This window comes from Phalacrocorax aristotelis, chromosome 3 (assembly GCF_949628215.1).
Source record: "Phalacrocorax aristotelis chromosome 3, bGulAri2.1, whole genome shotgun sequence".
Lineage (NCBI taxonomy): Eukaryota > Metazoa > Chordata > Aves > Suliformes > Phalacrocoracidae > Phalacrocorax > Phalacrocorax aristotelis.
The window spans coordinates 104,389,609-104,412,621 of record NC_134278.1 but is presented as its reverse complement, the minus strand read 5'-3'; the positions used below and the strand labels follow the sequence as shown (position 1 = coordinate 104,412,621).

The 23,013-nt window shown below is 40.3% G+C and overlaps 1 protein-coding gene across 1 annotated transcript in view; it reads right to left on the bottom strand.

Annotated features, from left to right (window-relative positions):
- USH2A (usherin) overlaps window positions 1-19,667 on the bottom strand; it is a 391,200-nt gene extending 371,533 nt beyond the window's left edge. Inside the window, exons 1-2 of the mRNA XM_075088896.1 lie at window positions 19,183-19,667; window positions 13,655-13,820 (exon numbers count right to left, since the gene is read on the bottom strand). Coding sequence (XP_074944997.1) covers window positions 13,655-13,820; window positions 19,183-19,667 — 651 coding nt within the window. The remainder of the gene's footprint in view (window positions 1-13,654; window positions 13,821-19,182) is intronic.
- Window positions 19,668-23,013: the final 3,346 nt, after the last annotated feature.

Genomic DNA, 23,013 nt, shown 5'->3' with positions numbered 1-23,013 from the left:
AAATGCTCTTAGAAGTCCAGTGGAAGAGTAGTAATCCAGTTTACTGACCTGTTAAATACATAATTACCTGCCTTACAGCCAAGAGGTACATGCATAAGGCACCAGTAAGTAGTAACTTGAAGAGACAGAGTGGTTGTGCTGTATTTTAAATGGAGGGGGCACAGAGAAAACGTGCGTTGTTATGAGATTATCTACTATCAAGACTCAAGCAGGTCACCTAGAGAAACTCCAGGAACCACAGAAGTCCCATGGGACATGGTCATCAAGCTAGAAAGGCACATATGTCTGAGTACTGAGGATAAATCTTTAAGGTAAGAATTTCAGTGGAAAGAAACAGAAGCTTGCAGTTCTGAAATGTCAGATTAGGAGCAATATTGATAGTTTAATCTATGCTGCCACTGAGTATCACACACTGATTTGCCTACAGGTGCAACAACAGTGAACCCCACAAGATAAATAGGCCATCTACAATCAGAGTCAATAGCAATGGTACAACTAAATACCACTGGAAGGGGAGAGAGGAGAGGTTCAAGAGGAAAATATTTTAGCTTTAAATCAGGAGGCAGATCAAAGCCAGTGCCATTCTTTGAAATGCTGCCAGTATCACAAAGGGTCAGACAAGAAAGGTTGCATGATTCCACACACAACCGAGCAAACAGTGTGTGGAAAAAAGATTTAGGTCCATTCCAGACACTTTTCTGGAATAGATAGAATCAAAGAAGAGTAAGCTTCTCCTACACCCAGATAGGGCCAGTTCACTTCTTTAGCAAATTAGGAAAGAAACCAATAAAGTTTAGGGCAAAAATAACTTAAAAGTATCTGAAAAGAAGTCCTAACTAAGCATTCATACAGACTGTAGACTGTGACAAAATACGCCTGCCTTTGAAAACTAACGCCTAAGATGTTTAAACCTGAATGTCAGGAGTTACATAGATCATACCACTAAAAAAGTGTTCCTGTACTTTAAAGAAAGTTCAAATTTTGACAAGATAAATGAGCTAATTGTATTTAAACAAACTATAGAAGCTGGTATTCTAGCCTACTTTTCAAAATAAAAAATTAAAACCAGCACCTTCAGATTCAACAGGAGATCAGAAGAGCAGCAGAAACAGAAAATACAATTCTCAGTTAGCCTTGTGCAGATCAAAGAACAATGCAGAAATTAAAATTATAGACATGATGTGTGACCAGGTCTTGGAGCAATTTTTCTGATAAGCCATCAAATCAAGAGTATACAGAGTGAATTGGTTGGAAAAGCACATGGATAAATATTGTATAGTGGAAAAGGCAATGTGGCTTTTGTGGAAAGAAATCAAGATCCAAAAGTTCTTTGAAGTAGTTAAGATGCATAAGGATAAGGAAGAACTGACCAATATAATACACTGGCTTTCCAGAAAGGCTTCAAACTCAGTAGAGATTAAATGTCCACATTTCACCCAGACAGAAGTTTATCAGTAGGTAACTCCAACAATCTCTACTATTCAACATTTTGTATAGACTGGAAAACAGCGGTTAGTGAGGTGAAAAAGGATGTAGTTAATACATCCAGACAGTAAAAGTCAAAGCTTACTTTAAAGTTGCAAAACGATCTCAAGGAACAGGCAATAAAGTAGCAGACTAAATGTGGTACCCATGAACTAGCAGACATGAGAAAAATATTCTTAACTATGTAAACATAACATTAAGTTCTAAAGTGTCATTGCTCAGAAAAAGTGATCTTGGAGTTATTGTAGATAGCCATCCACTAATGAGCAAAATGCTCAATGGCAAAGAGGAAGTACATTCCTTACTGGGAAAGAAATTAAGAACAAAACCACTAAATTTCATTGTTTAGAAACTTATGGTGCAAAGTATCTGAAATAACAAGTACAGTTCTGACCCTTGCATCCCCAAAATTGCAATAGTATAACCCCAAAAGTTTCAGAAAAGATCAGTGAGGATGACCAAACTGCAGAATGGCTTCAATATGACGAGAGATCCAGTTTATAAACAATTATAAAATGCAATCAAGTTCTATAACCAAGATATGAGATAGCATGAGAATGATAAATAGAAAGCAACTGACAAAAGAAATTGGCTAAAAGAAATTAGCAGACAGGAGATTTAAAATAAAGAACAATTTCATATAGCCATAATTGCATATGAGGAACTCAGTGCCACAGATAGCAGCAATACCAAAATATAAATTGTAAAAAAGAACTAAACTATTACACTAAAAGTAGGTTAGTCAGTGGCTATTCAATACAGTCTAGTTTAAGAAGCTTCAAAAACACTGACTGTCAGAAAACAGGTCAGTGATGTATCTAAAAGCAAGCTGTTTCTGTGCATCTACTCTGCTTTCATACTCAAAGACGGATTATCCAGACAGACTGTCAAACCAACACAGCGGTTCTTAAATGGTGCAAAAATTATGGTATTATTGAGCTAAGGTATTGGAATGAGATACATGGACAAGTGGAGTTTTTCCCCCTCCTCCATCACAGAAGTTACCACTTCCCAGCCAAGCTGACAAGTTGTTCAGTGCCAGGAAATATTCCTTGCTTCCATGAGAAAATGATACACGAAGACTTACCAGAAGATTCCTCCTGTGGACTGCCACCAGTACATACAGATTTTTGCATTCTATGGGATCTACACATGTAATTTATGTCACCTTCCATTTGCTGCATGCGCAGGTGACAATGCAAGATGTACATGAGAGAGTTCACACAAATAATTGAGGTTGCATAAAGGACAATCTGAAAGTTTCATCTTCCATTTCTTGATCAGGCTTCTGACTTCATTCTCTGACTTTAAGCTACAGAAACCTGAATGAAAGGTAGTAATTACTATTTATTTTTTTTTTAATAATCAGAAAAAGCAGAAGCTGCTCTAATTGGGCGACTTATGAAGGTTTTAGACTCTTATCAAAAAAGTTTCAAGTATCTTGTGAGAACATCTACTTAGCAACCAGCATAAACGGGGAAGGACAATGGTTCAATAGCTGTGATCCACCTTTACCGGCAAAGAAGTTCAAAGCAGTTGCCAGTTTTCTGCTCACACACCGTGCAAGCCAAGAACTACCTGCTGGAGGACCTCCTGCCCACATTGCAAATGGCATGCTCTAAATGCTGATACTCCAGTGTACAACTTCAAGCTTGGTCTCCACAGAAAGGAATCAAATTCAAGCGTATCAGCAGTGCTCTTCAGTAACACCAGACTCCTAATAGACAGAAGGCGAACCTGTATCAAAAGGAACCCTTCCTGTACACAAAACTGGTAACATAGATGTACCCTGTGAGTGTCACCTTAATGTTTTGCACCAGCAGCGGTATCAAAAACACGCAGCTACTTCCAGTGACTCCAGTTGCTCCCTACACAACTCAAGGGCACACAAACGTACAAACAGAAGAGCAGTCATGCAGCTGCAGAAGTGCACCTAAATTTACACCAAGCAATACATATCTGGGAACCCACTTATAAAGCACGGATAATGTACATAAACGTGTATTTAAGAGATTAGTTAAGAATCAAGGGCTATCTAGTTTAAACAATATTTTTTGCTTATGTTTCTCCCAGTAGAACTCCAGATTTCTAGCAAACTGAAAACAGTTGATTCCAATGACCATAGTTTAATTCACACGTTGCTGTTAAACAGCACGCACATCTCAGTTCTTCTAGCTCCAGCTATTCAATTCTTATTCTTAATATTGAATTTGAACACTTGAAGAACACCTTTTGTTCTTTACCTTTCAAAATGTACTCCTCTAAGGAGTAGGCAAGCTACTTCTGCGTGGTATGACATACCTTTTAGATTCATATGCCACCACAATATTAAATAACTTTTTTCCAACAAAAATATACTTACAAATTATATTTTATGTACTGTAACTACAGGACAGAAATAGATGTATTGCATATTACAATGACCTCTAAAAGTTTGATTCACAGCTATTAATTATCCTGAAAAAATAATGTTATGCCTAGGAAGACTTAAAGTTATTTTCTAATTTAAAAAAAAAAACCTCCCCCCACTCCAATTCTAAAGTAACACAAAACATTATTCATCTCTACTTTACTCATTTTATCTAAAAATTAAATAAAAAGCAAAAACACACCAGGTGCCAAAAATACAACCATAAGAAATGCAGGATATTTAAAGATTCGGGGTTGGGGGGGATCAGCAAACAATTCTTAACATAGTGCTACCATTATCAAAAAATACAATTTAATTGGCTGCCACATATTTTCGTATGAGGAAGCAAACTGCTTGTAAAACAAATTGAAACTTGATGAATTTCAAATCTCATCTGAAACTCTCCAGACAAATCAGGCATAGCTTCTGCAAACTGTTCAATACTACCTCCTCCCAGCATTAGTTATACAAAGGCTTAAATCCGTTCCTACCGTATATAGCATAGAGTCTGGGCAGACCTCAGTGGGATTCAAATTTGAAATTGAAAAAAGCATTCGCAATTTCCAGAACCATAGTCAAGATGGCATTGACAAAACCTGTATTTCTGGGATTGTCTGAAATGAAAATCTTGACCCAGATGAAGCTCCTTGGCTTCTGTTGGGCTGTAAATCCAAATCTGCAAACATGCAAGAACTTGCCTGAACTCATATTGAGGCAAGAAAGGAAGTAGTTCGAGAGACAGTGAAAGTGAAGAGAATATAGAGGCACATAGGAAATATCCCAGTTTCCCAAGGAGCTGAAGTTATAACAACAAAGGGCTTTCAAATCAACACAGTCAACATCCTAGTACCCATGGACCAGGAGAAGAGGAGTCAAGCACCACAGCACAGCAAGTTACTAATATCAAAGAACCCCAGGGCCGCAAGTTCAGCAGCAGTATCTGTATGGCCTGCAACAATGGCAGACTAAATGATGAACCGGTTGCCAAGAGAGCTATGCGCATCGTTTCTATGAACACTTCTCTAAACAGACTCTCAAATACATTATACAGACTGTAACATGCTTTATTTCTGCCGTCTGTTGGGAGCGTAGCGCCAGGCATATGGACAGGCAGCATCCTCCTAAATATTTTCAACACACAACTGCAATTAATACACAAGAAGTTCTAATACATAGAATTGATGCAAATTCTCCCCTCCCTTCTTGGGACTGACAAAGTACTCCTAATAGACAGCGAGTGATTACTTGGAGCAGATCAAAGTGATTTGTTAAATTAAAATGCTTCCTTGATTTCTCATGTCCTTACTAAACTTGGGGACTATACAGTTTAAAAAGACTTTGTATTTAGTAATACATACACAGAGAACATATAGAGTAAATGTTTTCCTCTCTGCTTTTAAGTCTCAGGTTCTTTGCTTTTAATATTAATTTTAAAGTATTCAAAAACTTGTGCAGAAAATAAAAGGATTTCACAAATTGGAAAGGACAAGTTTTCTCTTGATAGTCAAACAGTTATGATGTAAAGCGGTCTCATTAAATCATAAGTACTTTAACCTTTTCTTGAAAGAACTGGAAGATTTAAAGATTTATAAAGAAATTTTGCCTAAACTAGGAAATGACTCATATTTGACATGTATTGAAATGATAATGCTGATTTCAATAGGCACTCTAAGAGCATTTTCCTCCCAGGAGAGTAATTCAGTCATGGTTACCTCTCTGCATTTAGATTTTAAACTTAGTTTCTAAAGCTTTTAATGTGCTATAGTCTGCCAAAACATGGCAGAGTTACATAGATATGATCAGGCAAAATAAAGGCTAGTAAAAACATTATTTTTATAATTGCAGACACTAAATATGAAACAAATACATCAACCTGACATGTTCTCAAAGAAGCTCCTGTTTCAGCAGCCTTGGCTGTATCTGAAAATTCATGTTTAAATTCCACTCTTCTTAATTGGTTAAATAAATTCTGAAGTATCAAAGGGAAAGTGAGAGACCCTTACCAGTGAATCCAAAAAAGAAAATATGTAAGGGAGCTGCTGTTACTAAGTGGCACAAATCTGATATCAGTATCACTATGCAGAGATAATGAGGTACACAATTGGCTTGAAATATGCATTGCTATGCTTTCAAATTTTTTATTTCTTTAAAAGTTAATTTTTTAAGAAAACAGTTTTCCTGACGTTTCACTTCAGTGCATATCAGATTCTTTTAGGTTAAAGCTATATATCCTTTATTCCACTGTGTACCTTCAAAGTTTTTGCTCATATATACCTAAAAAGATATAGTGATAAATATCATTAAGTCAAGATCAAACACATAGAAAAACTTCAAAATTTTCAGGAGCCTGAAGGACTTGACCCTCACCAACTGAAATCAAATAGAATAGCGGCAGTAATTTCAAGGAAACAGGATCCATAATTTATGGCCTTAAAAAAAGAAAAACAAACACCAAAAACCACGGTTTGAAATTGTAAAACTAAAAACATTATTTTCTTTACAAATCATAGGCAGTTGAAAATACAGGCAGACATCACAGGAGAAAAATAAGTCATAGTAATTGGAGAGCAGAAAAAAAATGGTCAAAATTCACTTTTGTTGCAAATCCACTTCAACCTACCTCAGCAGAACTTTTCAAGGATGACTTTTCTCAAATGTTTATTGGGTATATAAAGCAAAGAAATGGATAGCCAATAGCCCTGTCAGCCATATACCGCATATTAAGCAGGCTGCATATTATAAAGTATGAAGTTACTCTTAGACTGATGGCATCTACTCTCAAGTAGTGATCCCAAGACTATTAGTGACTCATGTCCAACATCCTGCTGGCAGCGGTTGTTACAGTAATATCACAGGAAAAGGAGGGGAAACACTCCGCTGCAATGGAACAGACTTCGTTTCCAACTTAAATAGTCCCTTTTTCTGCCCGGTGTTTACACTCCAACAGATTTAGAGAGTAAAACTGTATGACTTCCTGCTCTTCGCTATAGTTAATTCCCAAAAGAAGGTTATCCGAATCATCTTCTGTAAGGCCTGCATAGAGCCTTTCACTGTCATCGTAGGCTTAGTAGCTCTGTTCTGAACTATATTCCTTAAACATGAACGATGGAAATTGTAGCCAACGTTTTGCAGGAGATCTCACCAGAGTCTGGAGCAGCAGCAACGATGCTTTTCTCTGGGCATGCCTCTCCTGATACGTTTCCCCAGCACATGCCTTTTTTGTAGTAATATCATGCCAGTAACTCATCATCACTACCTGGGACTACTACACTTCGGTGATTTTCTAGCTATTAACTACTTAGCAAAATATTTTGTGAGGGTTTTCAAGTTCATTACTTTGCATTTTGTAACACCAAAATTTATTTTGTGCCAGTTACCCTAGTCTTTTCAGTCATACCATTCTTCCTGTATGACATTTTACTGTCCCTCTTCTTGATGATGCCTCTCCACATTATGTTACCAGCTAGTATTATCAGTACACTCCTAATATTTCTACCAAGATCATTAATGAAAATATAACACAAGGCTGGTCCAAAGATTAATTCTCAAGGAATTCAATTGCTTTTTTGCCTCTCTCCTCCACCGGGATTACACGCAAGTTCCTTTGAGCAGTATCTATTGGCAATCCTCCCCATGAGTATTCCCTTTGACCCTACAACTTCTCATAGGTTGTCACATCAATGCTAAACTGAACTCCAGATAGAGGAAATCTGACACATTTACTTTGCCTGAAAATCAGTTTTCTCATCAAAAAAAAGTTAAGAGGTTGGACAGTGATGAGCTATCTTTAGTAAATCCATGCTGCATTTTACCCCCTTTCTCATTTAGCTCCACATCTTTATCTATTCCTTCATAGATCTTTTCTAAATCCTCACATGCCACAGTGTCAAGACAAATAAGTCTGCATTGCCAAGATCTTTCTTCCTTCCTCTTTGTACAGGCTCTGCCTGGGAATGGAGCTGACTTTCTTCACAGCACCCTGTATGGTGCTCTCTTCTGAATTTGTAGCAAAAACAGCATTGATAACACACTGATATTTTGGCTGTTGCTGAAGAGTGCTTGATCAGTGTTAAGCCTTTCTCTTTTCCCACTCTGCCCCCCATCCCACCCCAGTGGTAAGCTGGGCCTGAAGTTGGGAGGAACATAGCCAGGACAGCTGGCCCAAAGTGACCAAAGGGTTATTCCATACTGTATAACCTCATGCTTAGCAATAAAAACTGGGGTAGAAGGAGGACTTTGGTGAGATAGGAGTTTTGTTTCCAAGGTGGCTGCTGCTTGGATACTGGCTGGGCAGTGGTCTGCTTGTGGGAGGTGGCGAGTAATAGCCTTTGCATCATTTGTTCCCCTCTCACTCCCTTTCCTTCAGCTGTTAGACTGTCTTCATTTTGACCAAGTTTTTTCACTTTTGCTACTGCCTATTCTCTCCCCTGTTCCACTGGCAGGGATGAGGGGGGCCTAGGTGCTTGGATGCTGGCCAGCATCAATGCATGCCATTCTTCTTCCTAAACGTAAGCATTATACCTCCACCTCTGACTTGGTAGATTTACATAAAATATCTCATTGTCAAAGGATTTCATGTACTGGTTCTTTCAGAATTTTTGGACAAAAACCATCTGATTGCATCAGCACATATACAATAAGCTTGCAAATTCCTGTTTCTACCTCCTTATGATCACTTCTGTTCCCACAAATTCATTTCTGCTACCCAACTTGGTTTTGCTCTGTGACTGTTATCATTATCCTTATTGAAAACAGAAGCAAAGTATTTTTTTAGTTTGGGGACCCTACTCGAATCATCCTTAATCTCAAGCACACCTTCACCATACACAGGTCTTGCCTCCTTACACAAAAAAATTCTGAAGAACTTTTTACCATTTAACAGTCATTGCAAAGTCTAATTCAGCTTGACATCTTTACAGTTTTATTTCTATTCCTACAGAGCATTCTCTGTGAATTTGCTTCCCCATTCCCCAGTGCTTGCAGACTCTGCCATCTCTAACTGCAAAGGTGCTTATTCCCTCAGGTAAACCTGGGCACTACATCTCCAGTTCTTTCCTTTGTTAAGGACAGAGATTCCTCTTAATTATGTTACTTTTATTTTTAATAAATTCCAGGCCTTTTTTCCATTCAATCTCTGGCTCTGCAGTTCACCTTGCTTTACAAAAGTAGTCCTGTTTGTTTGTTCTCTTTAAAATCCAAAAGTGTACCTACAGAACCGAAGAACTGTTTATTCTTCTATTTCACCTGAATTTAGTTATGAATACTCAACATTCTTTTTGACACTCACATCTCTAATAATGCCCTCATCACTTAAAGCTGGTATCCAGACTTTCTGCTTCAGTGACTAGCTGATGAAGAAACCTTTTCTGCAGAACATACAGGAATGTGTGGGCCCTGCTCTTGTTAGTAGAACTTTAATTTCCCAGCTCTAAACTGGAGAATAAGTCTCTGCAATGACACAGTTCTTAATAGTAGCGCTCTCCAACAAATTACCCATCTAAATCCAAACCCAAGGATTTAAATTCCTAGATTACCTCAATGAAGTTCATCTACTAGCCTTCTCTTCCCCTAGAATTATTCTATTCCACAGAAATTATTTTCAATCTGTGCTGTCCTTTCTTCTTTCCTTCCCTCTTATCATTTAATTACTATTTGATGCTTTCATTTTTATCATTCCTGAATAGGCATATGCTCCTGTACCTGAATTCCAAACATATCTGTCATCCTACCATACTTCCGCTCTCTCTAAACTCAGTTTTACATCTGCAACTAGTACTTTACACTCCTCTGCCATGGTGTCTGTTGCCTAGCATTTATGCACAAGTATTTCAGTTTTTCTTACTGACAACAGGAACCCCCTGCTTGCAGCCTCCCGCTCCTACTGGCTGCTTGGCTTTGACGACCTTTGTCCTGAATCAGTCTCATATTAGGCACACCCATGTTCAGAGATGGACTTGGACTCTAGCTCCTTCGCAGAGCGGTCTCACTCAGAGTCAGCTACATCACTCACACACACCCTCTTCACATACCACAACCAACCTGCTAAAAAAGACACACAAAAATTCACCAATCTGCCATGAGCACTTATCAAAGCCAAAGACCATAGCCTCCCTTAGCTGTCATTCCTGTCACCAACCTGGCACGCAAAGCCTTGAGCCTCAATCTCTCTTTGGCTGCAGCCACTGGGTGTGCCAGCCATTCCACCTCTGTCCTTCACCCATGCACTGTCACAAACAAGATGCATGAATTTCGTGTGAGGGAATTCAAGATGTATTGCTCTTTTCTCAGGGGCAGGACCCATTAGACACCCCTACTTGCTAAATCTAAGTGCTAGCATTCAGCAGAAAACTTTTGCCCTGAATCAGACTCACCCCAAATTAGACATATCTGTAATTAGGTCTGCAGTCACTGAGCAACAAAGCATCACACCAAAAACTTTTTCCCCTTCCTGTCTACCAGTCAAACATGCAATATTGTGCACAGCTTTAAACAGTACTTTGCAATATGCTGTGGAGAATATCTGGTCAAGTTTATCTCCAATATAAATTACAAGGTAACTATTTTGACCCGCTGTCGTCACCTGCATTTCCTACGTAGACCTAAACCACCACAGAATTTAAGAGAAAAGCTACACTGTTAAGTTTTGTAGTCTCAGGATAAACAAGAAACAAATATGCTCCATCTACCAGAAAAGCCATGCATATTGAAGGCCAGAGATATTAATTGCAGCATTTAATGCTTCTAACTTACATTTTTGGGAAACCAAATCAACTGTCAATAGGTTAGATGCCCACACCTCTGGTGTGAATTTAAAACTTTTTCATAGTAAACAAAAGAGCTGTTAACACATTTATCATTAGCAGTAACAGCTGTTGCCATCAGTATCTGAATTATATTACCTAAAAATTGTAAAAGTACATACTTTTTTTAAAAAGAATCTGAATAGCTCGCACCTACTATATATTCTCTATGCATGAAACAATTTATGTAAAAGTCTGTTTAGCATTGGAGCATCGCATCCCAACCCTCTCCATCTTAAATTCACAGACAAGGATTTAGGGGTCCTACAACTCCAAATATGGCAATGCTGCTACTTGGTCCTTTTTTTTTTTTTTCATTACACTTTTTCCATGTTTTATTATGTGCATGAAAATATCCATTCCACATTTTCAACTGTCTCATCAGGAACAGTACTTAGTTGCCCCATAAAAAGAACATTCACAAACATTATTTTCTGTTAGTCCAAAAAGCATATCAAGTAAACTGTCAATTATCAAGTAAGCTGTCAAACAAGTCTGAATAGTTGGGTTTTGGTTTTGGTTTTATTTTCTTTTTACATCAGGACATGTCACTCAGCTCTGGCTAGATCCCCAACAAAAAGAATGGCAGTGTTCCACATTCTGCGAAGTGCCTGAAAAGGTGATAAATCTACTGTTAGTTTAGTTAAACCTAATAGCTTCTGGCTAAACATCACAGCCGCATACATGACATTTCACATCCAATAACAATTTCCTTTTTGTTTCTGTAGAAGGAGGTTATGTAGCAAAAACACAGATAACACCATACCTGCTTCAAAATCAGCATGCTGTAGGATGACTGCAAACTTTCCTAATTTACTAGCCATGGAGCCCAGTCTTAGGGCTCTTCTTTGCTAGAAAATAAAGGTTATGCCTACAACAGTGACACAGAACTGAGACTGCTAATCCTTTACAGGTATTAGAGGCAGTTTCACCTCAACAAGACAGCATGGAAGTCTACATGGTCTGACTTCCCTGGAAAAGCTCGTAGTAGTAGGCGGCTATTATCACACTCAGCCCCCTCTGCTGCCTCTACCCCAGGCAGCTCACCTACAGCCCACAGAAGGGCCTCTCCTCTGCTCTGCGATGCCCATACCTACAGCACGGGCATCGCCTGGGGAGAAAGCTGGTCAGTCAGAGAAGCCAAAAGTCACACTTGTGGCAAGATCAGCTGCTTTGTACTTTTAGGCGTATGCTCCAGGCTCTCCCACCACCTTTAACTGAAATTACTAATGCCTATAAAACTACATAGTGCTTTACCTTCAGAAGACATTTTTTCATCAGCTTAAGGAAACACCTACATTCAAATATATAACATCATGATATATAAACAGATATCATCATCAAATACTACTATTGTCTGAAGACACGGACACTTCCCCAAGAATGTTACTTTTGCATATTTTTGTATGGTCTCTCTCATACTCTCATTTTCTGTTTATTTCTCCCTTTATAGAAAAAAATGCTTTAGGACAGCTGCTAAAAAAAGGAAATAAAAACCCAACGCTTTGCCTAAAGTTTCATAGCCAGACCTAGTGCTAAATGGATCATGCTGCTGCAGCCACTATCATCTTTAATGGGAAGTTGAATCCTACAATACCATAAATCATAGAATGTAAGGTTCTACCCTGAGCTCAGAAACCTGGAAAAGGTATTAAGCCTGCAGTCCTTTAAGGGTCTAGAAGCTACACTTCTTTACTCCTGCTATGCACTGAACAACTTTCCCCAAAGAAACAAAGGGCCAAACTCTACACAGTGCTTGAGGGTTCTTTGAGATACTATTTAAGGTGTGTGTGCGTATTTAAATTCAGGCATTTCACTCTTTATTTTGCTATCCCAGGCTTTAGCAGTTTCTGCGGCTAGTATAAAATGTGGCTGACAGCAGCAGCAGTAATATAGCACCCTTGGAGTGTTTGAAGTGTAAAGTTCATTAGTTCTATCTTAAGGTCACTCTTTTAATCCAACAGCCAAAATCGTATTCGCACTACCATGCTGTTATCCTGGAAAAAAGAAAACTGCAAAAAAATCAAGATGTCAGCTTAGATACTTCTTACAAGTGACAAGATCAGCACTAAAAATCCAAATCACAGTCAATACCTTTTAGCAAGTTTCAAGAAAGCAGCAAAACTGTTCTTGATTGTGTTATAAACCAAATGAAATTTAATAGAACGGATAAAGGAAATGAAGGAAGCCAAAGATAAACATTTCAATACCTGATAATTGTGTTTTATAATTATTAGTTGAACTTGGCTTACAAATAGAATTTACTAGAGTGTCTGCTGGGAATTACAAGACATGCAAATAAGTGAATTTTAATTTCTTCTGTGTTTGTTTACTGATTTTTGTACATACAGTTTAAATTTTAACAAACTCAATTTTGTTTTATCCTCAATGGATATTTGTACACTTATTAAAAAGTTATGTCAACAGAAGACTTTCAGAACACAAGGACTGCGTTTTAACAATTCGGAATCATACTTTTAAAATGCGAGGTAATAGATCTGTAACTTACTAGCTTGACTGATCCTGCACAACTCGTGTATGTTTACTTATGCACACAAGTTTTTTAAATTAAATGGGACATACCTCTGTAAAATAAGTACGTTAGCATGTGTAGATGAGGATGACGTTCTCTTTTTGCATGAAATAATCTCACAGGCCCAAGACTTACTGGTAACATTAGAAATAAGCAGCTTTTCTTCTTTTCTTCACCCCAAATACTCGTATTCTTGAGGGTAAGAATTTTCAGTCTTGTTTGTTCAGAAGAATGGGCACAGCATTTCTTTCCAGTGCGAAATTAGCAATTGCCTCAAAATGAGCTCCCAAATTAAGATCCCTACCTACTAGACTCAAGAGTTATCATTTACATCCCCCCATTTACCCTTCTATATTTATACAATTATACCGTTCTCATACAAATGTTGTATTTCAACCAATATTAAATGGGTTTTATTTTACTCACCTGCACACTAAGATGAATCCATTTCTTCACAAGAATTCTCCCCAGTGTCATTACTTTTATTGGTGGCTGCAAACCATTTACTGTGCGATAATAAAACATGGTCTCTTTCTCCGAGATTGTGAGTTTGAACACAGTCTGCCCATCAACAGCCTTTTCTATCACACACCTTTGGAAATAACCAAGAAAAACAACATAAGGTCAGAGGCACACACATATACACATTCTTGCCAAGGTGCTATCCTGTAAAGTGATGCTAACCAGAATGCATTAAAATAAACGTTAAAAAACGCAGCTCTTGAGAAGATGCTCAGTGACAGTCATAGGATATACTAAGTATAGAAGAACTTTAACAAAGATATCTCTGTCTTAATCTGTGAGATTTTTTTTTTAATTTCGTGCATGCAGCCCCAGTTCACTTGAGGTGGAAGAGGGGTCCAGTTTGCCCCCTCTCTTCAGGGTTCCATGACAGTGGCTGGCCAGCACTGTTCAAGTCCCTGCTGCGTTCTTTGTACAAAGCTGTGCAACATAATACATCCTGTGGAGGCACTTATATCTTTCTTAGTCTAACAAGACAAAAGCAATACAACCACAAAAAGCAGTATGAATGACACGTTCTGGAAATGTGTCTTCCACCTTTCCACCAAATCTGTCCAGGTAAGGTAGCAACAACACCAGCATCCCCTACACTCTCCCTTTGACACAGCCTTTCTTAACCTAAGAGAACCAGAGCAAGGCAAGAAGGCTATCCAGCCACTTGTTAGGTCATGTGTGTCCCCCCGAAAGATTTCACATCAATATCAAATGCAGCACTGACATATAAGGTACAAAGGATACCATCAACAGCAACCCACGTTGCACATGTAGATGCTGAAATATTTTTGCCAACCCAATTGCCATGATGTCAAACGTCCTGAGTTTGCATAGGTTATATATGCTTGCATAGGCTATATATGCTTGTGAAACAGCTATGTATTTTATTAAGATAATCATCACTACAACAAAAATTATAAAGTTCTGCATTCCCATTTCAGCTGCTTGAGAAATCCAATCTCCAGTTTACTGACCCATGAAAAGCCAAATATTTTAACAGTTACACCAGACTAAATTAGTGCACTAAGTCACAAGAGAGAAGCATATAAAATTTGTATGAGACCAGGATTTACTTAGATGTATTCTGGGGGGAGGGGTGGCCAGGGACGGAGACCAAGCAAAAAACCAAACTACCACTTACCTACCAATAAGTGTCTTTGCCTACTATGTATTTATAAAAGAATAGTATCAAAAAGGCTGCTGTTTGATACTGCTGTTATTCTCTAAATCACCTTTAAATCTAAGAGGAAAATTAATTCATTTTAACTGCTACCATTTTAGCCTGCTGGAATTATTGACAATAAAACAACTTGCAAAATGCAGACTTCTGTTTTCCAAACCTTACTGAAAACACATTTCTTAATATATTGTCGACTGGTCTTTTCAATATTTTGTTTGCTTGTAAACATGCTAGTTTTGCTAGATAATAAGCATGAGGGAAGGCTCAGCTAAGTAGCAAAATATTTAGGAACTGGATTTACCCAGTTCCTGGATAAACAATAATTGGATAATCCAGGTTTTTGTTTATTTTAGTTATCTAAAACAAACATCCCCACATTGTTTTTATCCCCAAAGGTGTCATGACTTTAAGAAGGAAAGCGACCTTCATGTACATCACTTTGAAAACTGGAAAGAACAAATGTGAATGTTAGTCACTACTGAAGAGAAAAATCAAGGGGAGGGGGTGTGCAGAAAAACAAGCCCCAACTAGTGGTAACATAGGTGAAACAGGCAAAAGTATCACTTCTGACCCTGAGCATGATTTTCCATTCCAGTCACAATTACAAAGAGACAACACTGTTCTTTCTGAAGTTTCCAACTTCTGGTAACCTGCAGTCCCACAGAGTCAGTTCCTGACTACATAATTCTCTATGGTGGGGTTGAGGGAGAAAAAGCTAACACCACAAATCTGCTTGGTCAGCTTTCAAAGAGAAAAATATTCTAGAGAACCTAACGCGGCTGCACTGGTGATCCCCACACATTAACTGGAGCACTTGCAAATGGGAACATCTGTACAGGTTCAAAATTAGACATATGGTATCCTGAGGCAACTCCCCCTTTCAGTCTAATTCCTATCGTAAAACGTCTGAATGGCTATAAAGTAATAGGATATTGTTTTAGTCCTTTATCTAAGAAAGTTTAAAAAATACATCTACTGCCTGATTCACAATCAGGCCATACCCCCAACCCTTTTGCACGTAAAAGGCCCCAGCTCATTTCTATCCCACCACCAACATCTTCTGGTCATCCAACTTCCAGTTAGCCCAGTTCACGCTAAATTCATATAAACTCCCTGTACTGGTTACTCATATATGTTAAGCTTCTACTCATATTCTTATCCTATTCTATTACAAAGGATTATAATCACATACAATTTCCTGAAAGCATTTATATTAACTGATAATTACATGCAGTATTCCAGCCATGATTACAGAGTGAAACCACTGTTCTTCGTGAAGTTTCCAACTTCTGGTAACCTGCAGTCCCACCGAGCCAATTCCTGACTACATAATTCATTTAAGCATTCCAAAAGCATTTATATTAAATGATGAGTACATGCGGTAGGAGAGGAAGCATGGGGAAGGAATAAAATTCAGGGACAGGAGCTCTGGTCAGTTATTGCACTTACTGCCTAAAGGAAAAGTAAATTTAAAGACTGGAGTACAAATGTCAGTGTTTTCTCACTATTCTCTTGCTTTTCTCACTATTCTCTTGCTTTTCTCAAAGATTTCCAATATCCAGTGACTTAAAAGCATACCTATACATCTTAGAACATTAGGGCTTCAAATAAATCTGTAACATGACCTGACCTTCCCCTCTCTTTCACGAAAGTGTATTTTTTTCCCAGATTCACATAAGAAAACTTAGTATATGAAATTAATGAAGAAAATTCTTGGTGTTTTTTTATTATCCACATGTATTTGCTCCCCTCAGAATGCCACAGTCTCTGAGGGGCCTTCAGGCTTTGGCTCCTTGCATCAGTATCTCTCACTTCAGCCAGCACAGTATCTTCTAGCAGAAAAATCCTGCTGTTGTCTTACGTGGACACATACCTGACAGAGAAATGTCACAGTCTTTACAAGGATGCAATGGGATACTATACAGCAACACTCCTAGGTTATTTCCTAAGTGTTCTCTAGCAGCCAGGACATATAACATCCAGTACGAAGAAACACGTTCGTATGGCACGTCCAAAAACGATGGGTCTGCTGTACTTGACATAAGAACACCTTGCCAGTAAACAAAATACTGTGTTAAACTTTCAATTATTCTAGAGGTAAAATGAGCACCTGGTTCTGGCTCATCTTCCCAGCGTTTTGGTGGCAGCGCAAAGACTTTGTTAGAATGAGTCCCCAGTTCTGTGAAGTCCCTCTGCTGTGATAATGGGATTTAAAAGGTCTCACAGATGACATCTAACAGGGACAATTCCCCATCAGGGACTGCAAAATGTAGGACATCTGGTAAGTCAAGCTCCTTCTGCCAACCTGAAGGACTCACTGAACCAATATAATAAAAGGAAAAACATCTTAGTTTGCTGTTAAAATATTTCTCTTTTGTAGGATGCCTTATGAGTTGAGCTTCCGCAGCTATTTGTGTGCAATTACTGTTTCACCACAACTGGAGCTCTGTGTTCCTTTTACGAAGAAAGGAAAATTAACACACTTCTTTCTGTGAACAGTGGGGGAAAAAATAGTTTGGACAGCAGCATGTCATCCTGACCACTGGAATAATTGTTGTCGGACTTCCATTTTCAGGACTGGGCTCTACCATTGTCATTTCTACATGTTGAGTAGCAGCAATCTCACAGGGCAGAAGAATGAAGTGATCTATTACAAAAATTGAATAAAAACATTTAGATTTTAAAGTGATCTATAAAACCCACTGAACAGGAATATGTACATTGTGTAGTTATTAACACAGTAGCAATCGGAGGCTAATGTCTTACACTAGTCCATGGATAATCAGACATCGGTAGAGTCTGGGTTCTGCACAGCACTTAATCATTTGAAACTAAGGACATACATTTCATTGGTTTAGGCTCCATGCAAGCAAAAGCCTATCCCATTGACAAAAGAGTTCCACGGATGTCATTCAACACATCACTGCAGCAGCTTGCTCGGAAATTAGCAGGACATTTCTGCTTCAAGTTAGGCATATGCTCTGCTGAAAAAGACTCTGATAGGCCCGCATGTGTGTGGACATGAACGCATGGCATAGCACAACCCCGGGTATAGACTCTCTGGTATTTGAGATTCAAACATTCTGTAGAAAATGCTGTCTATAAAACACACTAGGCCAAAGCTTCAGAGACACCTTTACACATGCCTTCAGCTGAGCTGATTTAATTTAAGCTCAAATTAAAGTCACTTTTGCTCTGCCGACCTCAATTATTTCCCCTCCACAAGCACAATTTCTATGGCTAGGTTTGTTTTTTTTTTAAAGGTAATTATCTTGGCATAAAGCAGACTATAAGTTTACATATATCATTGCAATGTAGACATTTATATTGTTTCTGATGATTTTCACACCTCTGGACAACTTACTATTTCACAGCTGCATGTAAACTAAGTATCAAGGATGCTACAAGAGAGCAGATCATTATTTTCATTCTAAGAGTAACTTATAAGTACAAAAGCATTTGTGACTTATTCTCTGAAGGATTATACTATACTTTTTGTATGCTTCACCTTAAAGAGGATCTGCACAACCAGGGTAAAAAAGAGTAGGAGGCTCCACATTTTATGATAGATGAATGGAACATTTTTGCAGGAATTGCAGCGTATTTTTCAAAAAGCAAGTTATTCATTATAGTAAGGCCCAGCCAAGCTGAAGTCACACTTTTGACAGCAATATGTGCTAAAAACGTGACATGTAGGCCAATAAGAGAGGGAGCATGCTTAGCCATGTGTATTTCATGAACACCTAGTGAAACCATCCATTCAATCAACATTGCCCAGATCTTCCACAAAAAACTATGACCTCTCTTCTACAGCTCTGAAACATTCATTTTGGAAGATCTGGGGCATTTCCTTGTTCATTTTTAAGAAGTAAACTTGTGTTGGGGGATTCCTAAAATTTTAGATCATTGCTCTCCCATCATGAAAGCAGCAACAGCACAAACCCGACATGTTTCTCTAGCAGCTTTTAGAAGAAGGAACATGAATGAGAAATACAAATTTAGATTTTTAAGAATAGACACGTACATTACAGCTTTCCCACTGAAAGCAATTGAACTACCATCTGAGTCAACACCACTGAAACCCGACCTACTTGTCTTGACATTTACGAAGACCCCAACCTAAATACGGCTTTAAAACGTCACAGTTCCTTCGCTGTACCTTTTTAAAATTTTAAATAGCTTGCTAATAACGACCGTGACTACAACAACCAATTTTTTTAAGAGCACCAGGAAAGTAAACACCTTCAATACTACTTACATTACACCTTCTTGCTCAGGTTTCAACCATACAGTTAATGTAAATGAAGCTGCAAGCCTTGGAGAGCGGGCAGTGGAGAAGCAATCCTTGCGATTATGAAAAATAAAACTAGAAGCATTGCTGAAGGACCCAGGACGGAAATCCCTTTTGTCCTCCGTGACACAGGTACCAAGGCCTTCTGAGAGAAGCAGTTTGTAGGAAGAAGGCGACGACCTGTACGGACATTCCTGAATACAAAACCTCTGGGTGCAGGACATAATACTTTCAACAGCTACTGAACTATGACAGAAAGTACTTCGGTCTGGCAGCCCACAAGTGGCTTGAGTTGGCACGATTGATACATTCTTGAAAGCTCCCACATTTTCAAGCCTAGGGAAATGTCCCTGAGAGCTGACCAGCACAAAGGAGTAGTAATAAGTTAAGATTAATGTTTCAATAGCATGAAACAAGAAACGACACCTCAAGGAAAGAGCCCAGCAATTCATGTTTACAAAAAAGCTCCTCCTGATTAAAGCATCTGTAAATAAATAATGATGTCCATGTCAGTAGCAATATCCTCAGACGGTACACTTTAAGAGTGTATGTAGCACTTCATCTTCAAAACACCCATGCAAGGACTCAAGTTGCAGGGGACATCTATGTCTTCTGGCCAGCAAAACACACGTGGGTGACAGCCAGTATCTGCAAGCCACAGAAAACAGAGTCCATGGGAAGAAGGTGCCCTTTTGTACCAAGACGGCCAATGCCCCAGTGGGGATTCTCCTTCCAAATTTCTGCCAGCAGGAACCACCAGTTTCACCTGCACCTTCGCTGGCCACAGCCAAGGGGTCTAAGGGCAACAGGACTAGGCCGACCAGAGCCCACACACGCTCACAGCAGAGCGGAATTTATCCCAGATCCGTTGCGTCACGCGAGGCCGACGCTCAGCTTGATGTTTTAAGGTAACGAGTCCAGAACAAGGTAGCAAACCAGGGCGCGCAACTTCAGCGTCCGAACGTCCTTCCTGGGGGTTTCAAGCTAGTTCGTTGAACCTCACGTTTACAGTCCCCCAGGTGCTTACCTGGGCGTTACACCACTACCCAGGAGCTGCTCGGCACCGATCCCACCGCGCTATTTCAGGGTATGCCGAGGGACACCCCCCTGCCCCCGCTCCTGGGTGCTGGCCAGCGGGATCGGCGGCCTCGGCCCCCACCGATGTGTCTATCCTTCCCTCAAGTTGACGGCCCGTTTCGTGCCTTACCCCGCCGCCCACCTCACGCTGCTCCTTTCAGCGCTCGGCAAAGCTGATTAAAACCACCTTCCCCATCTGTCCCGTGTGGACCTTTCTAACAGCGAACGCCCGCGCCGGGGCTCACCGCCAGGCTGGGTAAGGGCAGGCGGCGAACCGCGCGATGGCAGCCGATAAAGAAGTTGATTTCCCGTTATTTACTCCGCCTTGGGAGAGGAGGAGAGGAGCGGAGCGAGGAGCGCAGCGCGGCGCCCGGCGGCTCCCCGCGGCAACGCCACCCGCCGTCGCCCGGCAACGCCGCGGCCTCCGCCCCGCCCCCGCCGCCCGGCCCCCGCCCGCCGGGTGTTAAAGCGGCAGCAGCAGCGGGCGGCTCACCGGCGCGCAGGGCTCCGACCTTCCTCCTCCCGCCCTTCTCCCGGGGTCAGGAGGGCGGCCCGCGGGAAGCCATTTCGCAGCAGCTCGGGCGGGCGGTGTGAAATGTTCCACGCGGCGCCGGGCAGCCGCCCGTCGCCTCAGAAGGAGCCAGGAGGCTCTTCTCAGTCCCCGGCTCCCGGGGCGGCCCTCCGTGGCTCGGCCTCGGCAGGGGGTTAGGCCGTCTTTTGTGGGGGGCGTGAGGCCATCTGAGAGGTGCGTTTGGCAAGGTCTGCCTTGTAAAGTTTTGGAAGCAGCACGTTAGTTGTCTCAGGGACGATTTTCTCAAGTTTTAGGGTCCGACGTCCACTGGGTAGAGAAAGGGGATTAATTCAGTTCTGGGCCCCCCAGTTCAAGACAGACACGGAGCAGCCTGAATATGTCCGGCAGAGAGCTACCAAGCTAATCAGGGGACCAGAGCATCTCCCTCATGAGGAAAGACTGAGAGACCTGGGTTTGTTCAGCCTGGAGAAGAGAAGACTCAGAGGGGGATTTCATCAATACCTATAAATATGCAAAGGGTGGGTGTCAGGATGATGGGACTAGGGTCTTTTCAGTGGTGCCCAACAAAAGGACAAGGGGCAATGGGCACAAGTTGGGAAGTTCCACCTCAATATGAAAAAAAAACTTCTTTACTGTGAGGGTGACAGAACAGTGGAACCGGCTGCCCAGGGAGGCTGTGGAGTCTCCTTCCCTGGAGACATTCAACCCCCACCATTCAAACCCCATTCAAACCCCACCTGGACAAGTTCCTGTGCCCCCTGCTCTAGGTGTCCCTGCTCAAGCAGGGGGATTGGACAAGATGATCTTGAGAGGTCCCTTCCAACCCCTACCAATCTGTGAATTTCTTTTACACGCTGAAACCAGGGTGGGACTTTGAAATCAGAGGACCAACAGAAGAGCAAAAACGAGCAGATAAGTGCCATAGGTACGCTTTCCACAGAAAAAAAAAAAAAGTGGAAAGCAGCAGCATTGTCAGGACCTTCAGATGTTTTTGACAACCACCTCATTTCTTTGGTACAGCTATGCAAAGCAAACAAACGAGCTGAGAAGTTGTCATCAGTGAGCTGAGCATGAGCTACAATAGGTTGTTTATATGTATTTCTGGACAGAGAAGCGCCAATTAATACCTCCCCTGAGGATGTATAAAGCATCTATAAATTTTATCTTTATTATGGAAGTTGCATTAGCTGCAACCTGGCTGGTATCTTTCCTGACAATTTTGTTGAAATAGCCTCCAGTAACTTGTCACCTTAGCATGTTTGGACTCCTACTAGCTACATAGGGACAAAATTCTTTGGCAACATATACAATTGCTAAGAAATCATCCTCTGTCATAACTCTCAATGCATTTTAACAAGCCCTTCATCCCACATCAAACAAGCTCCTCGACTGTTCCTGGAACATCTCTGCTTTAATACGGATCTTTTTCCTAAGGTCATAAAAGATAAACAGCAATTCCTGCTAAGTGTTATCAGTCACTTTGCAGTGTTTTCATGTTCTGGTAGTCATTAAACATTGTAGCTCTGTTGTCAGAATTACCTTCCCAGAAGTATTCAAATATACAGGACTTTGTTTACCACAGAAGGGATGGGGTAAAACATTGGTTTGAGGGATGGTGCAACACCTCAGCACATAAAGCATTTCTAGATTAATATAGCTAGACCATAGGCTAACTATAGAAGTGCCATCAATAATACAACAGTGATACCGTTTGCACATCAGGAAGAAACCAGGTCTTTTAGAACATGATGGAAAGAACAGACAGAAAACAATGCAGTAATAAAATCACAGACATTAGCTACCATTCTCAGGACATCAAAAAAGATGGGAACAGCTATGAGTCATGGAGCACGCACCTGACAAAAATGGGAGATTACCAAGTGACCAAAGATACCAGGCTGTGAGACTCGTATTTCTTGGCATTCTCGAAATATATAAATCAGGTTTTGATCTGTCCCACCTCTTTCTAGCAACCAGCAAGGCCTTCTCCAAGAATCCTTGCAGGTCTAACAGGTATCTGAATGGAAATTCAGAGAACATTCATCACGAAATGCACTTTCTGTTATATTCTGCAAACACTTGACAGCCCCACCACCTCAAGTACACCATAGCATTTTTCACAGTCAGTGCTCAGTTTGGGAGAACTGCCCTGACTCATGTTACACTCTCTATCCCCAAAGATAACCAGC